Below are 26,941 nucleotides of genomic sequence, written 5' to 3' on the forward strand. Positions count from 1 at the left end.
CCTGTACAGCAGCAGCATCAGCTTTGGCAGTTGTTGCTACGTTGCATTCAGTTAGTCTTTAAGATATCAATTCGCTTTTCATGCAGGCTGAAAAATATGTCTGGGTGTCATTTTGTATGGATAAGTCCACATAAACTCGAGCTGTGATCGATAATATTGTGTGGTCACACGTGATCACAGCAATACCTGTCGTGCTTCGTGCCACACCGACATGCTCTGCTGAATGGAACCACCGTAAGCGGGAACCACTGAAAGCCCGCCTTTTACCGCTGGCGGGCATTGGACGTGCTGCGCCTGTGTCGATATTCCTCTCACGTGTCGCCTCGGCCAGCGCAGTGACAGAATGTTTCGCTGTTTACATACTAAGCTTGTATGTAGTAAAGTCTACACATTATGTCAACTTATATATTGTTCTTCATCACAAAACACCATCGAGGGACAACGATGACAGTAAAGAAAGGTGAACCTCTCATTTTGGTCTAAGCAAACAAAACGAGGTATAAATGACATGGCATGATCACCTCTACACAGTATCCTTTTCAAGTGTGAGGTCAAACAAAAGAAACTCTCAACATCTTCTTTTCTCATGCCGTGATGAGAAAAGGAGGACTTAATCTCGACAGTGGACGGGTACCAATTATTATACCTGCACTGATAAAACAACGCTCAGACAGAGTTAAGCCTTCAGGGTGCAATACAAAAATGGCGCCCAACACGAAAGGTCCACAAATCCTGCCACTCTGCGCGGGTTCTTAAATAAACACTTCAGAGTGCTTTACATACACCTGAGTAAGAGAATGAACCGAGCATGAAGGAAACAGGGGTCCTCGGCTAACATTAAACAACGCACGTACCAGACGCCAACAGCCAGCAGCTATGTTCACCGACCACGGCTTGTCAAAATAAAGGCACGACCCATTTGGTGCGAGCCGGTTCCGATATTATTAGCACATATCGATATTTTGAAACCTGCAATGCGGAATCGATATTTAAAGGTTCTCGCTCGGCGCACCAACCACCAGCGCACAGGCTGAGGCCCGAAACCTAATCTCGGAATCGATACAGTGGGTTTCTCGGAAACTCGAAATAAAGAGATAATAACGTCACACCCTTGTGGCGTGCAGTAGGCCTAGGGTAACCATGGTCGGGTTGCTGGCGGCCATGTTGCCAGTCTTAAATAATCAAAACAAGGAACAAGCACCGTGTGCTCTGCTATGTGTAACACCATGGAGTTCGTCACTACTGGCACGTTGACAGACGCCGATAAAATAGAAGATCCATCCACACAAGTCGATAATAAATGCATACCTCGAGGGTGGCAGAAAGAAAATCAGGAAGTAAACAGTATTCTCCTGTTCACGGCAAAGTAGCACATTGGTTCGAAATTTGCATTCTCACAACAGCCGACAATTTCGGGGCCTACAAAGTGTGACACCATTAAAACTTTATTACAGCAGTGACATATCGCACATTAAATTTCCACAGCGGCCCTCGAGGAAACGAAATGCAATTAAATGGTCTTAGTGTGCCCTTTACAGTTTTCTGCCCACGCATCCACAACTGATCAAGTTTACAGAAAATTGAACTGCGAAATGCTCGTGCACTTTTGACGACAATGAGAAAAAAAACACACGCAGCTATTGATATTGGATGGATATACCGTTGACGGTGATACTTCCCAATCATCCGTCTAATCTTATCGGGGGCTTTATCGCGTGAAACTAAGCAGAGTGACCTATATACTTCTTTTCATTCTCTTGCTTTTGCGAGGTCGGCTTATATATGGTAGTTATCGTAGAAACCTTTCACGGGTTCCCTGTCATGTAAACAAAGATCGAGGGGTCTTCACAGAACTTACTACACGCAGTGGTTACGAAACGTCTCTGTCAGTTATCCCTGTAGGTAAGAGATGGGCATATGCATCTCATACAATAACCTGAAAGAGAAAGAAGCGGAACGCGGGTTTTCGAATGACGTTGTAGTGTACTGCCTCCCCCAAAACTCTTCCATTGCATTGAGTTCGTTGTGCGAACCCTCATGCACCAAGGAACTTTGGACTTGGATGAAATCTGTCTGACGGTCCAACGGATGATAACATAACGACAAGGGATTTTATGCCAGCAGAGTCGAGTCCTGACTTTTCCTGGGAAAAAATGATTTGTGGGGCACTCGACACCAGGGGCGTCCAGCTGCCTGCCATCGTTCAGTAATGCTCAGGGGCATGGTACCACGTCATTCGTGCACCAGTCGATTTGGCCACATGTTCACGACAGTCCACGCACGGTGTTGTTTTGAAGCGATCCCGAAGATATTTTTGGACATTCATGACGAGTAACCGCTTGTGTATCGACATGCAGCGGAGATACATGGAAGAACTCGTGAGAGCTGAAAAGCCTTGTGCAGATTGAGCGAATACGTAGGCACAATTTGATGTCGCCCAAAGCTTGACAATCTCAAGAACGTTGACCAATGTTGTCCATACCACAATGTCATCATACATGCGCTTGGTGTTAAGTGCAATAATGCATTAGGCGTGACCCACAGAGATGTTCCAAGGGGATGTTCCAGGAATTGTACAGGAGGGGGCTCAGAGTCCATTTGATAACTCATTTTATGCAAACAAGCGGAGCAATGATGTAACATTAAGGCCTACATGATATTTATGTACATTGTTTACAATGTGCAGTTACTTTATTTGTTTAAATCGTTTTCTCTATTTCTTTACCTTTTGTTTTTTAAAGGAGGAGATGGGTTCGACCCCCTGACCCCCCTGGATCCGCGCCTGGTTCCAAACACGACAGCCGTATTTCCTCAAATTCCCTGACAAGAAGCGTTAAGGACACAGATTGCCTGCACAGAAATAAAATCACTTAAAACATACCTTTCCAATAACGTACTCGGAAGCCATTTTATATCTACGTTCCATTGTAGGCATCCTTATCGCCGACGGGAGCACAGTATTCTGTCTGACTGTAATCTACCAGGTCCAAGTAAAATATTTCCCTTTCAAAGTCTGATGAAGTCGGTGTTATTTGTATTAAACATCCACAGGGGTGTTAGAGTCGACGCAGGGCAGAAATTTTCTGTGACGACTTAGCTCCCGCGTGCATAATAAAACACCTTCAAAGCATCCGTAAAACAAGCTCACATCTCGAAAAGCACAAATCTCGCATCTGATGCTGGGCACAGCCAGGCAGGACAAAACTGCAATCAGAAATGTAAGTCGATAGGACCGTTTCGAAGGAAATTACCATTCTGTCATTACGTCTCTTCCGTCCAAGTAGCGCCCATTCCTACCTAGGCCTATGTTTCTTTCCTATCGGATGCACTCGGTTTCCCATCGTCGCCTCCACCATCAATATCCTGCTTCCAGCCGATCCAGTTACCAGTTAATAGACAATGACAGGAACCTCGCGGGACCATCATTACTCTGAGGATTATGAAGGAGGTCATTCCGAAGTCATTACTGGGTCAGCAAGGGAGCGAGGTTCGCGTAGCGGTTCTCCACTTACCTTTCGCCACTGCTGCCCCGGTTCGATTCCCGACTCGGTCCACACGTATAGACTGGGCTTTCTGGTCCCTACCTGATTCCGTGGGCTTTCCCCTCACTTCTAAACATGTAGTTGTTTCCTATTTTCTCTTTTCTACAGGTTCCTTTAGGCTTAAGAGCTATTGGTCGCTTTTGAGGAATCCGTGGTTTCATTACAAGAAATACTTAATAACGATAATCCCGTTCTGGTAACTGCATGGATACTGTGCTTCCATTGGGCATACTCGAATCTAAACCAACATGTTAGCAAAAAAAATGGTTTCATTGAAAGTACAGTTGTTTTGTTTGACTGGAAAGACAATATGAACGATTCACAATATTGCCTCCTAGAGTTTGCAACGCGTTGGCCAGTCACACTGCAAAAAATCTGCCGACCCTTTTCAAACACCCTTTGGGTCGACCGATTTTAGGTTATTCTCCAAACATGTTCAGTAAAAAAACACTGGAGTTGATTATTTCAATCACACGTCAACATGAAATCATCATATTAAATGATCTTGGATAATATGTTAGGGCCTACAGTTTCATGAAAATGCACAGGGGTTAAGCCCCCAACATGAAACAATATTCAGTTGCATTACAGACTTATCTGACGTGTCACAGTACAACCACTGAGCGAACGAAGGTTCACAAACTTAAAGGCACCTGTGCATTTTGGCGAGGTACAAAGCCCTCATGCAGGTACCTCCTATACAGAGGATAGCGTGCACCACTGCAGTGACGGCTTCTACTATAGTTGCTGTGTTAACCTCCTTAAAAAAATGGTGCGAAAAGCGGCCTCAAAGACTTTATTCTTTTAGCTTCAGTTTGGTTTGGTTTTTAGCCTTTCCTTTCTATATCCGCTGAAGGCTAGGAAAACCTAGCTTCAGCGTCGGATCTGAAGACGAGGCATCTGGTAACATACGTGCCCGCGATCCCCCTTCAACTAGATCTCATCAAGCCGGATATCCCCGGATGCCACGTACAGAGACCTTCTGGTGGCCCCCATAATCAAAAAGCAATCCCAGATATAATTCGCAACGGTACACACGGGGACATGCGGCGTGCACATACGGTTTCCCTCACCCCTCTCCTGCAAATGCAACTGGCCTTTACCGTAACGTAGACCAACAAGCGAAAAGGCTAGGATCACCCATTTCCAGTACGAGACGGGGGAGATTGTATAAGCATTTCGAAGCATGGCCAACGCAGGCACCGAGCACAGAGTTACGAGGAAAGCTTTAACCCTTTTCATCAATCAGTGCACACTGTGAAACAGTCATTTCCCAACAAACCGACTCATTGGGCATAGAAGACACAATCACTCCATGCGCAGAAGCTTCATCAGCCCCCGCCCTATCAGTTCATGCAACAAAGGTGAAAGAAATGAGGGGGTCTCCCCGCAGACGTTGGGCTTTCTTTCTTCACTCAATACGGAGTGATTAAAAGGTTTCGGGCACGGTCATGGATGACTCGTGAAATCTAACGACACAGTAGACCATATCGCGTTTCTTCGAAAATAAAATGGCAGGAGCAAACACAACATTATCATCAATATTTCATCGATTGTTCCGGAGAATGAAGAGTGCCATTGCTAGAGCGATAAATTAGTACAGTGGCCTTTGATACATAGGGGATTCTCCTAACGAGGGAATTTAAGACGACGTTTGTTGGCGAATGCAATTTAAAGGCAGCATGCAATATTTTACGGGACTCACGCTTTGTGTATCATTATACTTTTCTTTAATGAATGAAAACTACTTATGCCCTTTAGAATAAAGTATACCTAATTGTGCACTTGTTTCAATATTAAAAATCGTACCACCTTTTCCAGACGAATAAGGGTGGCCTTGCAGTGACGTAAATCAAGGAAGAACCTTTTTAGTTACATATTTTCATGGCCATATCTTGAACCCTGAATTTTCTCTACTAAAACGTTTCTGAGACAAAGTTACACGATGGCGTGCTGCCATAAACTCACACAACAATAAATTCGCCAAGGAAATGGAAATTTACGATAGCAAAATATAGAAACACCATACGTTCTGTGCACAAATCAATACAACAACGAGGCTCAGTGAGTTAGATGACATCCTGTTTTGTCATGAATAAGCAAATTTCACTAGCATGAAACGAAAGGCTTCAGAATACATAAAAAAATAGCAATACAAAAATAAAATAACAAAATTTGGGGATCTAAACCACCGAGGCCCGATTTCTTGGGCTGAATTAAATAACTGCATTATATTGTCCCTTTAATGACAACAAAAAGCACAAAATGATTGCTCAACGAACCGCGGAGTTTTCAAATCTCCTTCAAGTAATTATTCCGAGAGGCCTCTTCAGAAATGCCACTATTCAACACGAAAATAACTCTTTCCCATTGTAAGTATCTGAAATATGTATGAACTTGATCGATTAGTAATGAGGGTTTTTAAACCGTTGCCCTACACAACTGACACGGGTACTTCATCAGAGGAATGTAGTCGATCCATCACAAGTCCATGTCAGTCCACCGCAAGCCTTAAGCCAAGTCAAAGAGTAACTACATAACTGTTAAACTTCCTTTGTCATTGCTCACCGTGTAACTTCACACGGGTCTTTTGAAAGGACCTGTGACTAGACTTGTGTAAAAGACTTGTAAAAGGGATGGGCTCCAGGCTACAACACTTCAGATAGGTTGGAGGCACCCTGTGGCATCTGAATGCTGAAAGCTGCAGCGCAATGACAATGGGGGGGGGTCAAGAGACGACCATTTGTTAAACCACTTTTTATTAGGTAGCAAGGGCATGTTGTCTTTACTCAAGTCAACCAGCTTCAAGAAACCGTAACCAATCGACTTTGCCTCAATAAAATCGTGGCATTGGCACTGCCACTTTGAGATGCATCATCTTCACAACCTACAGCTTTAGGACCCACTTTTTAACTAGTGCCTGTCTTTGTACAGTGAAAGAATATGCCCAAACATATTAAAGAAAACACGGCATATACTAAGCATGACCTCAAGTGGTCATGATTCTTACCAGTGCAACGAATAATACAGAGAGACACTGTCAACAGATATCAAAGTAGATATCTAATCAGGCTATGCACGCGACAATAAAATTTATTTAACAATATGTTGGTATTACTGTGTACAACAATAGAATGATTCTGGACCATCGGTGCTGCCGTAGGCCTCCCAATGATTCTCCAATAGTTACAATACGCATAAATATCTCAATGCATTTACTGTTCCACAATGTAAAGGAAAAGACACAAATATTCAGGAATCCTCCATGGTGACGCATCTGAAACCTCAAAACACATCGAAAACAAGAGATTTTTGGTCGACGTTATGATCAGCTGTTACAACTATTTCCGAAATTGGAGTTTTCCCATCACTCGGCTGCTTTGTTGCATTCTGCTCAAGCATGAGGTGAAGTTAGTCTCAAACGCTAGAAAACAACGCCATCCCATCATGCATCATGATTATGTACTGGGAATACTTTTTATATCATTTTCCGTCAACAAAGGAAAGTGTTAGGCACTGTGCACCTATGTTCGCTTTGAAATTTGCTAGGTGCATATTTGAACGCGGACCGAGCCGATTCACATGAAAAGCGCGAGCCCAGGAGAACGAAGAGCGACGCAATCGTTCTGTGCGACATACTCCAGGTGCCCGAGTCCCTGTCCACCACATAGAAATGCCACAATATTCCAATTCCTGGCCCTCTTCCCCCCATACACGCAAGAACATCCGTGACTAATGAGTACATCCGTCACAATTTCCCCAGCGGAACGCATGTGAAGTCCAAGCAGCCTATGGCTGGTAGGCCAGTGGGGTTATTAAAATCTGCCGGAGCACGATATATATGTGCAGTTCGAAAGCTGGCAGCGCTATAAATAAAAAAAAGAACCATTTCCAAGGGTCCAGTAATCACACAGATTTTCTATACGTGACAAAGTTTGGTCCGTCATCTCAGACAGAAGTTATCAGCCCCAAATGCAAGGTTTTCTTAAGTTTCTTTACAGCTCACTTAGTGAGGGATTTATGCTGATGGCCGCATTCACTGCTCATGTTTCAACCATACCAAAGATCTCCTTTCCACTCTGACCGAAAGCCTACGGCGCCGCCTCCGTGACCAAGTCAAGGCGCAGCCGCAAGGTTTTTCTCATCCCCGATTCCCTACTTCTCGCGAAGTAGGCCTCACCCTAACAACACGTTGGCTGCATTGCTCAATATTCCCTGGTGTCCCTTGTATTTAAAACTCGCTTTTGTGGCAAACAGGCACCTCGCAGTTTTCCCAATACAGAAGTTGGAGGTACCACTGAAATAACTGGAGGTGTTTGCCAGGTGCCTAAAGCCATTCAAGTTCAATTAAGATGGGCAAACACAATTGATCTCTTCAGGTAGCCAGTAGCTCCCAAATATTCATAGAAATATGCCTTTTTTTCAAGCACCAGCACCACGCCAAATATATCGAATTACTTTAGACACTGCCGAAATGCATTTGCTCGGCGAAATCAAATTAGTTCTGAACACCTCGTCCAGGAGGTAAAATACGAGTCAAGGCGATACATGTAAAATGAGGTTAGAAACACGACGGATCATGTTTCAGAACGAAATACGCCGACGGAGAAAGGAAGGTTTAAATCACGACGTCTGAAATAACACCCCAGGTCACAAATTATATTTGAAAATTTCAACAACATCACAAATGAACCTCAAATTGAACCTCAGCACTCATGTTGCGTTCGAAGTTTAACTGTGTCAACAGAATAGCTGATGGCTTCTAGTGAAATTGGACCGATTCTTGGGGCGCGCTCTATTTTTTGGTTAATTAAGATGCCGTTTTTCAAAATCAAGTCTGCCCTGTCAACGTCTGATCATGAACAGTATTGACATAACACACAATGGAAGAGTTCCCTTTCTTGTGCCTCCAATAAGGCCTTGCTGCTTGTTCTAGATGTTGAGGCAACTTCCTGGTGTTTCTAATCAAAGGCAGACCCGCATGATCACGGCAGGGTTCTGCACTGTCACAACGTATATATTTTCAATAGGCTATAGCATGTGCATAGAAAACAGCACAATAAAGCGAAACATTCGCAGTTGAGTGTCGCAGTTATTGAGGTACAAGGTAATCCACATCGCAATATATTTGGGTGGGGGGTTAGCGTAGCGGTTCTTTCCTTGCTTTGCACCAATGAGGCCCGGGGTCGAGTCCCGGCTTGGCCCAGGCTTTAAGTGCATTTGGTTTCAAATCCATACCCGCTCTCGCAGGTTTTCTCTTGGTGCTCCGGTTTCCTCCTGCCTCTAAAACTGGACCTTTTTCCTAACTCCGTGAAGTGATGCTGATTAACAAAGGTTATGGATAAAACGTACAATTATTGGCGCAAGTAGCCTGAGTACCTGGAAGCTACCGATTAGCCCCGTGCTTAATAGTGAGCTACTAACCCAGTCCGACCACACAAGATTTCTGATAACCAACAATCAGTGACGTCGTAAAAATGATCATGACCCGACTAAACAGATACAAGTCAAGCTTCCATTAGCCGTATAACTTTACCAAAAAGGGGATTTCTCGTCATCCCCTCATTGCTTAAGGATGGCAAATGCTGGGCATAATTTTTCTGCGATCTCACAGAGAGCGCCCTCCAGAGTTTAAGCACCCCCCCGCAGGCAAATGGTCTCCCTCAAACTTTGACCCTGGTTTCACACGCAATTATATAGCGATGACTTTGTTCCACTGGAGCAGGCATTCAGAATGAAAACGTTCCAAAACAAACGAATTAATAAAACTCGGAACACTTTTTATATCAAAAACACCGTTTTTAACACTCAGACCCTACAACCCCCCCCAAAAAAAAACTTAACACTGCGAGTGCAGACATCATATAAACTATTTCTATAAACACAGCAACCTTTTGCACAATTTGATATTTTGGACCGAAATTGGTCAATAAAGATTCGGAGCCACTTAATCAAATCAGAGGAAGCACCTCGGGAAAAAGAAATCAAATTTCTGTGGCAAAATTTCCACTTCGATGATGACGGAATACTTTCTAACTCGCGCAATACGAGTTCACAATGACATCAAAGCGACTGCAGCAATCGATAGAAGTATAAACTTCCATTTAGCCACACGGTGTCCCTGCATGTCAATTGGCTGCGACAGGGCTTCATGTTCACATCTACAAGGAGTGGCTGCAACTGCTATAGCCAGTGGCTCCTAACACGCGCATTACTGAGAGCCGTAGCCTAAATTTTTCGGACCCGGCCTTTGGGAACATCCCCTCGTCTTCCTCGCCCTGCCCCAATCACATATATACCAACTGATTACATGCAATCTAATTACAAGGGCTGTCACCAAGACAATGTGACGTCAACCTAGGTACCTTATTACATTAGGAGAACCACGGAGAGGAAAGTGTGACGTCTATTAGTCAACCAGTCAAATTAAACGAAATGAGGAAACGGCTGTGACGTCAGTGTATCAGCCAATGATTTCAGCCAATGAAATTGAACCAAATGCAGTGTAACACAAATCGACGACCCATCAAATTACAAGAGAGGAGACACAACTAACGACGCCAGCTGTATAGCCAATCAAGTGTCACTGGTTTGAGGAAACAGTTTCCTCAATGGCCGGTTGACACGTCGTGAAACAGTGGAAGCGGCCTCATTAGCCAATAAAATTTGATTCCTGCACTTACCTCGGACTTCTCCAGCTGTAGCCCCTTATTCCTCATTTGGGCGCGTTCCACTCACTCACAGTTCCAACAGTGGAACCTGGAAGAGAACAACAGAAATTGTGGAATATTTAGTTCATTAATCGGTGGTGTGGTCATAAATGGGGTGTGCGGAGATTTATTCCCCACCCCCCAAAAAAATATTCTGCCCCCCCCGGTTGCCGTGAACTCCTACAGATTAGAAAAGATATTTCTACAAATTTAAAAGAAGGGGGAATATGGCGACCCCGTAGTATCCTTCCTCCAGTAGTGAGAATTGTAGCTGGGCCGCTACATTCAATGCCTGCACAGCTTGAACAAGGGCATTCTTAGACTTTGAAACCTTACACAAGCATATAACAAAAATAGGTCATGCAACTGTATTACTTTTCACAATTACATATGAAGAATGTCGTGCCAAGTACCTCAAAAGTCCAATGCATTTCATTGGAGACGATTGCACGAGTCTGACTACTTTCCCTTCCCTAAAATCAGCTCCTGCGCTATGTAAAGCTTACATATCTGATGGCATTTAACACACAAGTTATTTTTATCCGCAGGACAATGAAGCAAGCATCTTGGCCTAAATCCACCGTTTGATAAGGGCTTGGCACGCGTTCAGTTTCCTCAAACAATAACAGCAAAGTGCATGAAAAGGTTCAACATTGTGCCATGGTGTGAGATGAACTTGTTGTGTCTTTAAGGTTCATGAATCCATAAAGGCCCGAAAGATGATTGTTACTCGACCCAACTTACAGCAGACATACATAAACGGAATGTTTGTGCAGCAGACAGCTTTCAGCTGTCCGCAGAATCCTCCTAAAAGATCGGTGTAAGTTGGCACAAGACAGAACTAGCCCAACTGAACCTTCTCCCTAAGGAGTTGGTATCGCCACCTCAACAATAACAGAACGTATATCGCGTTTTCCGGTACATGCAAGCGTGCTATTTTGAGAACATCACCAACAACGACAAAATATATATTTCCACAGAAGCTATATCACCCCTCGTCCCTGTATGAGGTGAAGTGACAGCAAGGCTTTCCCTCTGAAGAGTTTAACATGAGATGTGAGTTAGTTGAAGAGGTGTACTAAAGTCAGATCGCAAAGAGGGGAAAACAAATCTACGCTTTTTCTAATTGCATACTTAAGCTGTCATTGGACACGAGAGAGGCCTATCCATACGGGATTTCTTCCGTTCAAACCGCACTTGGGCATCCGAGAGGCATTTTCGACAAGCCTACATGGGGAAAAAATCGGGAAATTCTCGGTCCCTCTCATTGTAGCAAATGTCAGCGACAAGACCAAAATAACAGCCCAAAGTAATCATCTGACAACTTCGAGTCCCAGGCGTGTTTGTTCCTTCAAAGAAAATTTGATAAACACTTGTGAGCACGCGCCGGCCCTAACGATAGTTAGACTGCTGTATTGTCTAAAATCTCAGGCTCCGACGAAAAAGAGAGACAGAGAAATTTGGTTTCGCAATCTGATTTTCCTTGTTAACGCAGCGTCCCACTTTTCGCATCGCATTAATTCGATGAATACTATTTGAGGCGTAGGGGAAGGGGGGGCAGGAAGTAGCTTCCGAGTCTCAGATTTGGTTCCACAAACTTAACAAGGGGCGAAACAACAATAGCCGCAGTCTCTCAATTTCATTGAGCATCGCGCGCATGCGTAATCAGCACACAAACGAATTTTCACTTCTCAACTGCAGCACGCCAAAACACAATACGAACTCTCGAACCAGATGACATGGTTAGGCTCGCGATGTGAAGTAACCTTGGTCTGAAATGGATCGAGCGTGCGTCGCAAGAACTAGCTGTTTCGAATTTGAAGAATGCACTGCTGGAATATATTTTATTGACGCACTCCTTGGCTGACAACAACTGAAGCGAGGAGAACCAAAGAGGAATCAGCGCTGCCTTCTCTGCTCCGGTATTTGTCCTGGGATCTTCCCCCCTCCTTCTAATTTAACCTCGGGGGGAAATCTCGCGAGATTTTGCCCCGAGGAAATCCTGCGTAAAATGAAAACATCCACTGCGAATAGGCCGGCAGTGCACTAATAACCCGCACGCGCTTATATAGGCAGCGCGCTGTGTCATAACCTGCCGACACATCGTGCCCGAGTAAGCGATGCAGGTCATGTGGGATTTGGACCATGAGAAATAAAGATAACGACAGGATAAAAAAAAACATGTGTAATAACACTACAATATATTAGGTCCGTATTGTCCCTTGATAGGCATGCCAGACGACAGAATTAATCCTTTTGAATTTCTTCCATTGTATGTGAACATTGATATTGCTAAAATCCTTGCACGCGTTCATATTAACATCCGACATACACAGTAAACCCCCTCTCTGACTGAAACATTTGTGTATTTTTGTTTTCATTTAAAAACACTCTAAAATACCGTGAGACAAATACCGGTGCGCAGTTGCTAAAATCAACTTGCTCTTCAGTGGGCACAAACCCACTGAATTGAGGATGAACTAACACATTTCTCATTCGAGTGAACGGCTGATTGGCACTGCAGCGGCCTGCTGTTTCCAAACAAAAAGTCAGATGTCACTCGAATCCTCCTGACAGCTACAGTTAGGGATTTCGTGTTTTCAAAACTTACTGTATTTGAGTGGCGGTTAGAATGAAACCCACAGTGGCAAGCTGCTCTCGCTGATTTTCTATTTCTACAAATCCAGAAGTACCGAGAAATTCATTTCAGATTTGTTCATGCAGGTAGAATGGACAGACGCGAGAGCGATGTTATCAATAATGCGACAGAGGTTATAGCCTAGGGTCTGCCGCTGCTTGCGATATTCTCATCCTAAGATACACAACATGTCAGAGCTGCAGTGTTAATTAATGCAGTGCATGGGGGCAAACGCCACAAATTTAAAAGTTTCATGACTGTCATGACCTCGAATGTCACCATTTTGCCGTCTTTTGAAATGGGCTCAATTGCGTGTTGAAGTGTCAGGGTCCAGTTAAACGAATGGATAAAGACATCGAGACAAACCACGCATCTGTCTACACGATGGCCGTCTAATAATGTATAATACCAAGATTTGTATTTTTTTCTAAAGCCAATTTACGTTTCATTTTAAGGTGTCAGGGTCCAGTTGAAGGCATGGATCCAGACATTGAGACAAACCACGCACCTGTCTACACGATGGCCGGCTAATATAATATAATACCAAGATTTAAGATTTCTCTTTCAGTAACTTTTTGACAATTCACCTCTGAGCCACACGGTTCATACTTAGGTTAGCGTGACTGAGAAACAGCGCATTCATGAGGTATCTTCAATTCTCTGTGTTCCACGCCATGGACAGGCTGATGTCAAGAATGGGAACATGTACCCCTCAACAGTCCCAGACATTACGGTAGGTTAAACCGGGGAACATCGATACAGTGTCTGAACCTACTAAGAACCCATTCATTAGGGACAACTTGGCATGTTTACCAACAAAACAAGTCATTATAAGAACTCCAGGTGTTGCACAAGACCATTTTTTAGAGTTTCTAAATTTAACTTCATTACCAAAGACCTGAACAGCGGTACTTACGTCGTTCGCGGGGCTGACAAACCACACACAGTCGTCTTGCATGTCCAAAATATCTTCCCTGTTCCACGACTTTTGAACACAAGACGTATAGAAAGTCCAGTATGCATAACCCTTCGCACGTACGGAGACGACGCGTCGCTGTCCGTGCACAGTGTGTGCACTCGCCTCGGTTCGTTCATAAAAACTGCTCTTAGGGTAAGAAATCTATCTTGATATTGTCAACGTTCAATGCGCGACGCTATGAAATGCACTCCACCTGGCCTGCCATACAACCGCAGTGTGTACCGGCCCGCATCTCCTCCAGACTGTGGTGAAGCGCCCTCACCACCAACCTCTAATTTTATAAATGGAAATCTGGGGGCTTCTGGAAAGCTTTGGTCTCGAGTGCATTGGGGAATGTCTGGTGAGGGGAAAAAAAGAAAAAAAGAACGGAACAGAAAAGAAATCCGAGACCGTACGCTGGGCTTGAATGATAAAGTGGACAATGCCTTGGTTATACTATATGGTCATGTTTCCAGGGCATTAATTTCATTTAGTTGGTTGCTCGCTGGTTTGACGATTAAGACGATTCCTGGGGTTGAAGTATTGGCACGAGAGTTCATCCGGCCATTAAGTAGAGTGGAACAAATTGTATTCGTGTAGTTCTGGTAAACAGAGGAAATGTCTCCGATGACTTTCCCGAGTATACCGCACGCGTATTGTCCGTATACATAGATGTTTGTTCACCGTCTGCGCACTAGGGCAGCGACCCTTTCATGTGCACTGCAAAATGGATCTGGCAATTAAAATAAAGCCATTGGAACCACTTTCATTAGCGATACAAGCAGATATCGAGTATGAGTTTCTATTTGACGGAGGTTATTTTTTTTCTACATGAAAAAGTATACGTTTCGTTTGAGGGTGACATCCGGCGCTGGCAGTGGCTTTCATTCCACTAAAATGCAACTTGCGCCATTCCCCACGAGGAACAACGATGAGTCTTTTCGTCGTTTCGATCGAAGCGACTGTCCATCGTAGTCTCTTGGCTGTATAAACTGTGCTTTGCCAATGGATAAATCCTACTTATACCTCGACTGGACGTCCATGGGAGGTGGGTTCAATTCTCGCTGCGAGCACTTGGACGCGAGCTACTACAAGACTGTTTGGGTTCAGGGTGGGACTGGGACAGGGGACGGATGCTCTGTTCACACACAAAATTACGAGGGGGAGGTTTGATTTGATTTAACACCCCGAATGTTTGCGCATCGGTTGTCACATGACGCGGGTTTATTGTTACTGTCACGTCCCCGTGCGTTTTATACAAGGACGGGTTCGGTCCGAAGTAATACGTGTGCTGTTTCCAATTGGCCTGTAAAAGTAATTAAAGCCCCGGTCGGCGCAGATTCAATCTTAGAAAACCAGTCCTGGCGCTGAAACGCCACGTCTGCCCGTGTTGTAAGAACACTAACATAAACACACAGACAGGCAGTGAGGGAGAGAGACAGAGCGATGTGTCTGTGATATCCCAACAACGCTGACCCTGTCATCCTACACAAGTTCACAAATTAACGGAAAACATGCCGACAACATTCCCCATCCATCACACGCTCGAATGTATTCCCTCGACGGGACCTCGGGTGAACGATAATCATGTGTTCTGCCTACAGACTTGATAACATTTCGGATCGTTTTACAACCATCAACTGGGTCTTTAATGTGCCCGTGTGCTCTTGGGGTCAATGCATAATATTCAGAAAGCGTCCTCACGAATTACTCATTAGCAACTGCATTAACAATGTGTTGTGACTTCTATGTAATATTTGGTACATTGCAGCTTTTAACTGGACAGAATATAGACTTATGTTACTTAATTTGTCATTGCATTTCATCGCAAATCCGACATTAATCCAATGAGCACTTCTGTTATGTTCATACCCGGCTTAAATGATTTCACAAACGATAATAAATGGGACCGCCAAACTTCCTTAACAATAGAGCATCTGCCTCGTTAACAAAGTGCTGAAAAATTCCATTTCAAACACATGACAAAGCGCAACTGAACGACCGAGTTTTTACCGTGCACGTTTTCTCTGGATTAAATGCAACCGCCTGAATTTCATCCGCGCCGAGTATCAACGGCTTTCCCCCTCGGCCGAAGCATCGGTCCGAGGGGCATGCGGTGTACCATCGAGACGAGGGCCTCGTGGGACTACACCACACAGTCTGGATGGAAAACTCGTTTCCTGAAAGAGGCGAGTGCGCGCAAACACGTAAGATCACATCTCGAGGGGGACGAACAGAGAGCTCGGTTCGAAGTTGAACTGGGCACAAGCGACACCTCCCTGAAATCACCTAGTTCACACTAGACATACACTACATACGTCGCACAAAGATTTCAAATTCTACACTTGTGTGTACACTTGTTGTGAATCGAAATTTACTGCGGAAAAGTGAACACGGTTGTCCATTAGTTTGAAACTGCTATTCAGCCAAACAACGAAAGCCCATCTACCTTCACCGTCCTTCAATATCGATCTACGTGCCATCCGTCTTCAAAGTATCAACTCGTTTCCCAACCGAATAACGCCGGTTACAACTCACCAAAAATCCTGCGGGAAATGGCCGGTTGACGAGATCCAAACGACTGTAGGCCCCCTATATGTCATCAAGCTGCTACCACTTCTCGGTATAATAGTTCCAACTTCCAGTGAAACAGTTTCACGTAGGAGTTTGGGAATAAAATGATCCGGTCCGGCGCGGAGTCTGTGAGCGAGTGCCACTTTCGAAACAGGTCCTACATCCGTCCCGGCCGCAGCACGCACGTCCGTTTAGCTACGCAATGCTACTGCCGTCTGTGCCAACCTCCGGGTTGTGTTTGCATTGGGAGAAACCCGAGCCGCGCATTAGGAGCGACAGACCGTGGCTGGGATAAATGAATTAAGCCCACCATCCCCCCGGTCTCGTGAGGGGAAGAGAGAGAGAGAGGGGAAAATCTATAATACATGTACGTATGAATTAAACCGACGGATCTCTCGGCGATCCATCGGATCGATACCAATCGATACATTCGACGAAGGATTGCACGGGCTGCGATGGCCGCGTAAACAAGTAGGCTGATAACCGGTTCTTTTATTGGAGACAATGACGTGCGTACCTGCATGTACGCGTGCGCGATGCCGGGTTAAGGAGAGGCAGAACCAAGACGCTCCGAGACGGTAAATTTTGCTTGATGTTACGCACAGCAACACACTGGTTAGATTAATGTGTGAGCTACTGGGTTACACTCAGGCAAGGCTGAAAGAGGGTGCAACTTATGAAAATCAAGTAAATTAAGATATTTGCATGCAGGGTAAATGGACACCACGGCTAATCTGGACACCAGACCCGATGATTCTGACTACTCTACGAATCAAGGGTTCGGTATCACCCAATGTCCACGTGACCAAGACTGGAGGAATTCCTCCAGTTTTTCGGAAATAACCGAAATATTCCAAAGTTGTTTTGTCTATATCCAGCATGTTCGGATGGTGTCAGTGGTGTTCGGTTATTCCCGGCTGGGTATTGAACGTAAACTCCCGTATCCTAATGGCAGCTATTGATCCTACAATATTTGACTTTACACTGAAATCGAAGCTCTCTTCGGTAATCTCCCTAGAGGAGAATCTAGGAAGAATCGGGACCTGACGTCGACTGGCAAAAGCCCACACCTACAGGGTGCACCAAAATATAACGATATCGAAAACACCCAGGCTCTCCAATTGTGACTCCTGACCCTTGCGTCATATCTACTTATATTCGTGGGTAATGCCTGACCTAAGATTTTTTTATCAAGAAGCGTCAAGGAATCTTTGGGGAGGGAACCAGACTACACGATGGCTGGAGGTAGCAATTATTTGCCTAGGCGTAGTATGGACATCAAAGCAAAGTAACCCCGCATTCAAGTGTACGTTAATGTACACTAACGGTGTTCAATCTTATATGCAAGACTGAAATTAAAAATGACCCTCAGCCTGCTGTCAAAGAACACTATGTGACAACTACACATACTTGAGTTTCCGTCACAAGGCCTTGAAAAATGAAAGACACCATTTGTTATGAAGTTAGCATACACTGTCATAGTTAAGAATAGAACTGTGTTTTTCCAATAAGTGTTTCTAACTAGAAGTGTGAATTGCAAATGCCGGCGCACAACATTACTTTTTGCTGCCGTTTATTTCTACGAAATGAACTCACAGCTATATAGCTTGATCTCTCTCCTTTACGACATAGCACTTGTTCGTGACACTTCAGGCGCAGGTGTACAAATATCAAGTTGGACTCAACCAGCCAATCCTGTCGGTCGTACTTATCGATCCCGGCTGTCCTCTTCAGCAGACCAATCCAAATTCAGGTAAGAAACCCCTCGCACGCAATAAATCCCAAGTGCCCGTTCAGTGAACCACTTTCGGTTCCAAAAGAAAGGAGCAAAGGAGTAATCACAGCCCGCTGCAGTTCCGAAGCACACACAGGGAGCGGTATTTAAGGAGTGGGCGAAATATGCGCCAATTTGCAGAAGCAATAATTGCTAGTTTGGCCAAGTGAAGAGGAAGACAGAAATGGAGAGGGGTAGAAGGTCTGAATACGCCAAGCAGGGCGCGGAAGGATCTTGTCTGTCAAGCGGTAGGCTTTAGCGTAAATCCACACGGATGGCGGAGATCAAATTATTTGCCCCCGTGATTGTGTTGCGGATCTCCGTAAGTGCCGGGAACGATGCAGATTTGTTGGCAAATGGGTTCGACCCTGTTTTGTTGTGGGTGCGATGCGAAGTGTGTCTGGGATTGTGGTTATTTAACCGTGGCACGGGGGGGTGGAGCTGAGACACGCACGCTCTACATCCGGGGGGAAAGGGCTGCTAAATTTACCATTTGTTGTTGAAGTCATATCGCCTTTAGCATGCTCCAATTTGAAATTCATTTTCAATCAGGGATTTAGAGAGATGGATTTCCTGCAAAAACAGAAAAAGAAATTCGCTGGAACTATAAGAGTTAGGTTATGCCGGACATTCAGTAGCTGTAAGTTATCCGGAAAAAAAATAAAAAGATGGAAGAAACGACGGCCTAGGCGAAATCACCATCGATGATCGTTCGAAACCCGGAGGCTACGTTTAACTGTAAACCAAACAAATCCCTCTCGCTAAAAAAACAACAACCCCAAGGCAACGTTCGGTTCTCCCAAATTTTAATTTCGAAATCGGACGAGCGGAGAAGTACAAGTGGAATTAAAATACATATGAAAAAAAAAAAAGAGCGGGGAAAAAAATCAGCAGTTGAAGAATTTCCAGAGAGTGAAAAAAAACGCGATAGGAAGTGAGACTGAAATCCACAAACGATTCCGACGGTAGATTTGCTTTCAATGAGTCGAGCTGAGTTGGAGAGGTAAGGGTTATACCCAGCATCACGAACGCCACTACAATTAAATTTCCGAGACGAATATCTCGGCGGCAGCGGTTGATACTCCAGTTTTTTTTTCTTTTTTTGTGGGTTCCAATATACGGGTCTTAATTGATTTTGGCGGGAAATGGTTGGTATTCCTTGGCGGGAAAGACTCGCGTAGGAGCAGGTGTCAGTGCGTCCCTATCGCTGATGCACGCTGATGCAATTTATCATGGACTCGACGAATGCAGAGTTACTTCTTTCTATTGCGCAAATGCCGACGAAATTACGGCAAACACAATCTGCGCGTCGTCTGCTATTGCTGTCCTTAACCCTTATCTCCTGTGCAAGTATAGTGTCGCTGACGAGACGGTGGCATTGAAAATGCAGATAACCGACTTTCGAGCGTGATTTTGCCCCTAACATTTTATATAGTGTTTTTACGGAACAGCTCTTTAAAATTGCAACGTGGAATGTATCGTCTCTCCCGGGCCAGACCCGATGTATGCCGATGGTGTCAACCTCGCCCTGGTACAATGGTGACAACGCCGGTGACAACAGATGAAGGTGGAGTCGCAGCGCTGCCTCCTGTCTAGACTGCTTTGTATTTGGTTCGACGGTCAATTAAATTAAAACTCGACATTATGACTTAGCTACGCCGTACACGTGTAGTGCATATCTTCTTTAATTAAAAATATTTGCGGACACTGTTTACTATTACACAGTACTTTAAAACTGTATGAACTGACAAGAGACTGTATGGTAACCGGAGTTTCCTCCATTGGTCCTTCAGAATGAAAAGGATTTCTGCCCGGTGGGCATGAAGTTGTAAGCTTGTCTTTTGCACCAATCCGGATATACGTCGTCAAGGGAAGGGAAAAGCAAACCAAATCATGAATTTCCTTCCTTAAAAATGGCGTTTTGACAACAAATGGTAGCGATGTATGAGGAGTAGGCCTAAGGTGTATTTATCAACCCAAATTCAACGTTTGTTATATTATAGTAGATTCAAAACAATGATTTAACAATCAGAAACCAGAGTGAGAAACAGCTAAACAGATTAAGACAAAAATGTAAAAAGATAAAAAGACTTCCCCAAAATATTACCGTTAGACTTGTTTCTAGTTAGAATTCTTTTTTGGACCCAAGCACAGAGTTACAATGAACATGTTTGACCCGAAGAAGGCATTTCTGCAGTCCTTAGTATGCATGCAGTCGTGATTGGCGTCCAGTCAACACCCCCCCCCACACGCAATCTAATCAATTATAACTTTCTTCTTCTACATGCTGGTGAGAATTTAAAATTGCAAAGAATTTTTTTTCTTTCGATATCGTTCAAAGTAAACCACGAGGGCTGTTGTGCAGTCGCTGTGCCTACCTGCCACTCATCCGCTGGCGTATAACGAATACAATTTTGACGGACCAGGAGACGAGGCAAAATATCACTTTCCCTCTCCCGGCCCTCAGTTTCAAAACTTTGCGTCGGCTGACCTTTCCCCGAGGGTAGTAATTAAGGGCCCGTAATTGAATCATCGGGCCAACCTGCTTCTGCAATATTTCAGGTTCACAACTGTGCAAGGCGCCTCGGCGGTCGAGCCGGACATATTTTTCGAAGACCAGGAAGAATAGATCAAAGCGAGAACGAAACTGTACCTCATTTTTGCGCTTTCGGCGGAACGGGCAGTGCTCATAAAAAGGTCATCGAGACAGCTGTCAAAAAAAGACGAAGAAATAAAAAAAACCACTAGGGTGGAACATCGAATATGTTGAAAGATGTGTTACAAAGACGCGAAGAAGGAACACGCTGTATACAGGGTTCTGAGGAAAACAACAGAAGGATGTCACAGATAACGAATTGGGAAAAATTCGATAGCACACAAACAGTTTACTAGTCAACACCCGTGTCCCTATCTGCTTTGAGCAGAAGGACTCCGTCGTCGGTTGAAAAGAGCTATGTTGGTGGGGAGCGTTCATTTTGGTGGTAGCACAACGCTTGCATTTCATATTGTTTGTGAACCAGCAAAGTGCAGTTCCCACGGAAGGAGCCTCCGTTACTAAGAAAACTGCGCTATCTCTTGGTCCCGCTCGAGGCCCGTAGTACAAAGAAAGCACCTCCAAGACGCGCATGGATAACCGGTGCAGCGTGAAATGTTGACTCCTATAAATGCCGGTCTCGTCGGCTGTATTGCGTGCGCCTCAAGACGCCTTTCCCTATGTACTTTTTGGGTGTGTTGCGTACGCGATGCGTTCATGCGTTTCACTTTCACAGACACAAAAATCGACTCCGTTAACATAGCACGCACGTGCGTTGCGCTCGGCCGTTAAAATCGCTCCCGGGCGATTTTGACGAATACGCAACGCTTGGTGCAAGTGTTGACGCGCATATGGAAAGGCGCCTTTATGGTGGCAAATACGACAGAACGGCAGTCCTGCGTGAAGGATATATACTCTTCATAGACCTGTTTCCATCAGAATTAAACTTCACACCACAGTGACCGGCCAATATGCGTGTAACAACATACCTTGCTACCTGAAATCACATAGGATTCTTTAATGGTCTGAGACACATGAAACAGCGATAACAGCCATATATGTACCAGGCCGCCAATTTCAAGTAGAGGTTGAGTGCACATTAAAGGCACTGCCCATCATCTGTTATTTGTTGCCCGAAAGGTCTTTTCGAGCAACAAAATTACTCAAAATCTATAGAAAGGTGCCTACGAACAAAGCTGACGAAGTTTCAGCTCTCGGAATACTGTATACGGTATACCGAGAAAAACAACAGTCCTTGATTTCGATTTCAGATAGAGGCTTTGCATAGTAGCCATCTTGCAGTACAGTTCTTTTGTTCCATGCATAGGGAAACCACCTTTTCAGTATTCTATTCAAGTCTATCACAAGTCCCTTCACAGGTCCCTTCACACTTCGAAGTCCCAAGTTCCCTCACCGAGGTAAGTTATAAGTAACAGGGTAAACAATGGCGAAAAAATCCTGTCACAGCTCATTTTGAATAGCTTGTGAATTGGCTTCAGACCGAATGACTTGTGATGGACTAACAGGGACTTGTGATGGACTCAAATACAACACAGCTGCTGTGTGCCTACCATGTGGACCAAAAGCACGTGCCTGCAAAATGGCAGCCATGCAAACCCTCTATACACAGATTTTAAGACTCTGTTAAAAGACTCGTCTTTTTCATACGTGCAATATCCAACAGGAAATTAGCAAACTGTGGATGCAGAAATCTCAGCTTGACTGTGAGATACAAATGCATGTACATGTATTAAGCTTGTTCATTTGCTAAATGCCCGTGTTATTGGCAGACTGCATCCGGAGTATCAGACATGATAGATACGGCGCATTACATAATTATGTACTTTTATTACTAATATTGTTTACACACACGATATAAATTATTTGCTATCACTGCATCGAAGAGGGCGCAGAACAAGAGCTTCCTATTAAGAGGTTACAATTGGGACAAAGTGAAAATAAAGTTCTCCCCCGGACAAGGTTGAACAATTTTCAAGATGTATTGGTTGAACAAGTTACTGTCCTGCATTGGTATAGTTGTTTCCAAGTGAATGTTTTGCCTGCGCGCCATATCCTGAAACCATGTCTGAATTAACGACGGTAATTTTCTTCTGCTTGATTGTGGACCAGCTATTTCTGTTCAGAATCCTATCTCTATTTTATTCTCGTGTGTTAGAATGCTGAAATGCTGGAGTCATCGAGGCCTCATCGGGTCTCGGTGTACTCCTGATGTGGGTCAACCGGTGCAGGGATTCTGGCTCGAATTCCCATACACGGGTCCTCATCAGTCGATGAACACAGGCGTATAGTTCCTCCAGTCCGTAAAATAATGAACACGTGATAACAACTGTAGCCTGTTCTTGGTTATAAAGAAAAATGAAGTACAAAATAAGATCAGTATAGCTCCTACAGTATGCACTCATCCCATTTCGATGGGTAACTCTATATCCCAAACTGCAAGCACCAGCAGCGAAATCTGGCTAGTCTGAATTATGCATTATGGCACGGAGCTCCTTTACTCAATCGTGTCTACAGCAATAATCCTTGGCAGTATCACTTTCAGCGCGAAATTGTGCACTTTTTGATCCGTCGACATAAAAGTGTGATGGTAGAACGTCTAGGGTTTCAGAATGTGATCAGCTCCCGTAATCCACGTCTTCTGGGTCCTGTGATCCCTGGGTTTTACAGAGAAGCTCATTACTTTGAAGTCTGTTCCCTTCAGGACTTCAGGAAAAGAGTAACATTTCTCTGTACGCAATCGCACTGCCTCAGGGGAACGGTCAATAATCAAAACATGTCCATCAGACAAGTGGTGCATGCTAAAATGTCGTACTTCACAATGGATGACGTCTTTTTAAATAGCTCTGTGATTGCAATAAAAAATAACTGGTCCTGAACAGACTGGTCTTGCGCAATATAAAGTGTCCAGATATGTGCTTCAGTACCATGGAGAGGTTCGACTTTTCCCAGTGCGTTGTTCTGTGCGGAGTGGCGAGACGGAAGGGTGTAACTAAGTCCCAACTATAAAACATTGTTCCAACTTTACGGACAGGTCGATTCCAAATACAGCGCTCTTTGTACATTGCATTTTCGCAGTGTGTGGGTGTGAGAGGGTGTGCCTTCGATTAAGTACTGGCATGCCGTGGCAAAGCAGCATGCACTGACAAATATTTGCTTAGTATGTGTGGGAAAAGAGGAAAGTACTTGGACATTTTTATTGCGTGGACACTACATGTACTTTAAATGGGAATCAAGAGGGCTGCATGGGAATGTAAACCTTGTTGAAACTCTCTTAGCCTGTTATATTAAAAGCCTCAGCTACATGTGGACGTGTTTTCTGTTTAGCATTTGACATATTGATTTTGTGTTCTTGTATTCTGGCATACTTAAGAACTCGAAACAAGGGTTGGAATGTGCAAACACACCCACGCGAAAAAAAGTTGCGCGAAAAATATCATCAACGAACACCCTATCGATATAACTTTCCTGGTAGCGTTACAAATTGGTTTATCTAAAATGACAGAAGAGTGCTTATTCAGAGCTTGGTCGGAACTCTTGACTCTTATATCCGGGCCTCCCTTGACCTTTGGCTTTGCCTTGTGACATGTTAAAATCTTAACTCCTACAGGTAAAAATATCTGTTGAATAACAATCGATTCTATTGTCAATTGGCATTACAGATGTTCCTGTTTTGGGACAGCACATTCTAGTGTATTTTTTTTCTCTGTATATACTAACAGGAGATTCGTACGTGCGGATTACTATTTAGTATACGGATCACTATTTCGTACATACGGATTACCAAACCGTACGTACGGATTATCACTTCGTACAATTACTCCTTTGTACGTACGGTTTTGTAAATAATGATCCTGGGCACTGGACGCATTCAAAATTCCGCTTCGAGCAGAGCACCCCCTCATCGGTTGAAAAGAGCCATGCTTGGGGGAGTATTTTTGTTGGTAGGGCCGGACGCTTACACAACGCACGTATCTCGTCATTCGGAAACCAGCAAAGTGGATTTCCTACCAAAGGAGCCTCCGTTGCAAGGATATCACGCCCTCTCTTAGTCCCACTCGGGCCCAATGAACTGACGAATTAAGTTTTGTTCTTACCGTGTTCTAAATATACTTCCATAAGTATCTCGTGCTAGTATACAGAGAAGATTTGACGGTAGAATGTGCTGTCCCAAAACAGCAACTTCTGTAATGCCAATTGACAATAGAATCCACTGTTATTAACAGGCTTTTTTTTTAAGTGTAGAACTGGCTAAGCTTGTGAAATGCCATGCTACATTACCGCGTAAAGCTGCTGGCGGCAGACTCAGAATTATCTCTTTGAAGGCGGCGCATAAACATCTGGCGTGATCTAAGCCGATTCCAGTAAATCTAGCGGCAATCCCTTGCGCTGCAGCGCCGTCGCCTGCCACCCGACAACATATCCCCTTGCCTTGCCGTGTTACATCTACCCGACCTTGTCTTCTCAACTCCGATGAGGCAAATACCAAGAACATCAAACCGTTAAACTTCGCACGAAATCCTTGCGGGATTGGCTGATCAAATTCACGCATGTTGTCTCTGATCCTTATAGATTTTCCATAACGCCGACCTCGGGCCAGATTAGAATAAAAAAAACAATCCCCTTTTTCTTGAACATCGTTTGTGACGTCATCTGTAACTGTTCCTTTTTTTAAACTCTTTTATTGGGACCAGATAAAGTCGTGGTTATTTACATTTGGTAAAAAAAAATACTCAATCTCAAGACTGATCTCACTATTTTCTTTTTAAAGTGGAGGAAACTCCATATATTTAGTGGGATTTGTTTATAGAATCAAAATTGCGAGTAATGTCAAGAGAGTCAGATGACGGATTGTTGACACCAGAATTCTCAAGCTTCATGTCTAACCCCTTCAAACCACATGCATATTAAAGCCTACAGTCGCCATTTAACATTCTAGAATAGAGCATTTTAGAATAGAGATCCATAGGGTTTAGTTTTTAAAGCAACTAGAAAATCTCAAGGTTACCTTTAAATTACAGTCTTAATTAAAAGACATGCTGAGAACCTCACGCGAACACAAACGACTTCTGCAGATGTTTTGGATTAAAAGTTTGAAATCGAAACCATTTCAGCTGCAGAAAGTTGATTATTTTCCTGCCAAATGGGGACCATACGATCATCTACATGTCGTGGAGAAACCTACATATGACAATTCATCAATATTAAATCCCACTTCTAGGTAAATGTCTTTGCCTCGTCTCAATAGTTTCACTGATCTCCGCGTGAACTACATTTGATAGCTCATTGACCACTCTGAGCTCAGGCTGAATAAAAATCAATGAAGCTGTACGCGCTGGTTCCCGTTTCTTTACCTTTATATAGGATGCGCGAAGGGAACCAGTCTCAACCACTCCTGTCATTCAAAAGTGTCTCTTGAAATCTACTCCAGGTGGAGTGGCAGTGTGGAGGACAGTGACTTCACCTCTTACAGCAAAATGGCCTATTCAGATTTTAATCGCATTCCCAAATCGTAATAATTAACTACCGTCTGATGGGGGGATTTCGGCGCCTAGAGTGCATCTCAATCAAACCTCGCTCATATATTGCTCACGTCCTTTCCCCATAAAATATCACAACCTGATCAATTCGCCTGTCGCCTGTCGGAGATCAGTGAACGCAAACATGAATATTACAGATTTTCTTGACAGTTTTCCATTTGGATGTTTGGAGCATCCCTTTGGGATGTCTTTTATTGCGCCAAGTGATCTTCTCTCGCAGAATGAGGGATATTCCTTAACGCGCATACCTATATGTCAATTTCCTCTATATTGATCCGGCATACACGTGCAGTATAGTTGCGGCCGCGGTATAGGTTCAGCAATATAGACATGTGGAGCTGCTAAGTTTACTAGGTGTAACACAGAGGTGTACCGTGCAGCTTAAGTTCCAAAGTAATGCTTACTGCATATGATCATTGCTCAGCTGAGGTTTGCTGAACATGTGAAGGTTGGAATACACAGACTTACCACCTGTTTAATTTCTCACCGTGCCTGTTGTTGCAATTTGGCGGCTTACTGTTTGAGGGAAACAGGATAGGTATGATCTTCAAACAGTTATGCTCCGGATGCCGACAGCAGAAATCTGATGGCACTTCGTGACACGGAAATCTTAACAACTCGCGTGTTTAATTGTGGGATTTGTTCTCCAACAGC

The 26,941-nt window shown here is 44.1% G+C and overlaps 1 protein-coding gene across 6 annotated transcripts in view; it reads right to left on the reverse strand.

Annotated features, from left to right (window-relative positions):
• LOC110983883 (potassium voltage-gated channel unc-103-like) overlaps positions 1-26,941 on the reverse strand; it is a 158,626-nt gene that overhangs the window by 50,209 nt on the left and 81,476 nt on the right. For 4 of the 6 annotated variants that reach the window (XM_022243518.2, XM_087142162.1, XM_087142161.1 and 1 more), the window contains one exon: positions 10,226-10,301. In XM_022243518.2, coding sequence (XP_022099210.2) covers positions 10,226-10,261 — 36 coding nt within the window. In that variant the 5' untranslated portion in view covers positions 10,262-10,301. Of the gene's footprint in view, positions 1-10,225; positions 10,302-13,806; positions 14,124-16,386; positions 16,851-26,941 lie in introns of those variants that run through there. The other 2 variants (XM_022243517.2, XM_022243519.2) reach the window with 2 other exon arrangements.

The sequence above is a fragment of the Acanthaster planci genome, linkage group LG10 (genome assembly GCF_054643075.1).
Source record: "Acanthaster planci isolate LZ-2023a linkage group LG10, COTS_SCS, whole genome shotgun sequence".
In the NCBI taxonomy this organism is placed as follows: domain Eukaryota; kingdom Metazoa; phylum Echinodermata; class Asteroidea; order Valvatida; family Acanthasteridae; genus Acanthaster; species Acanthaster planci.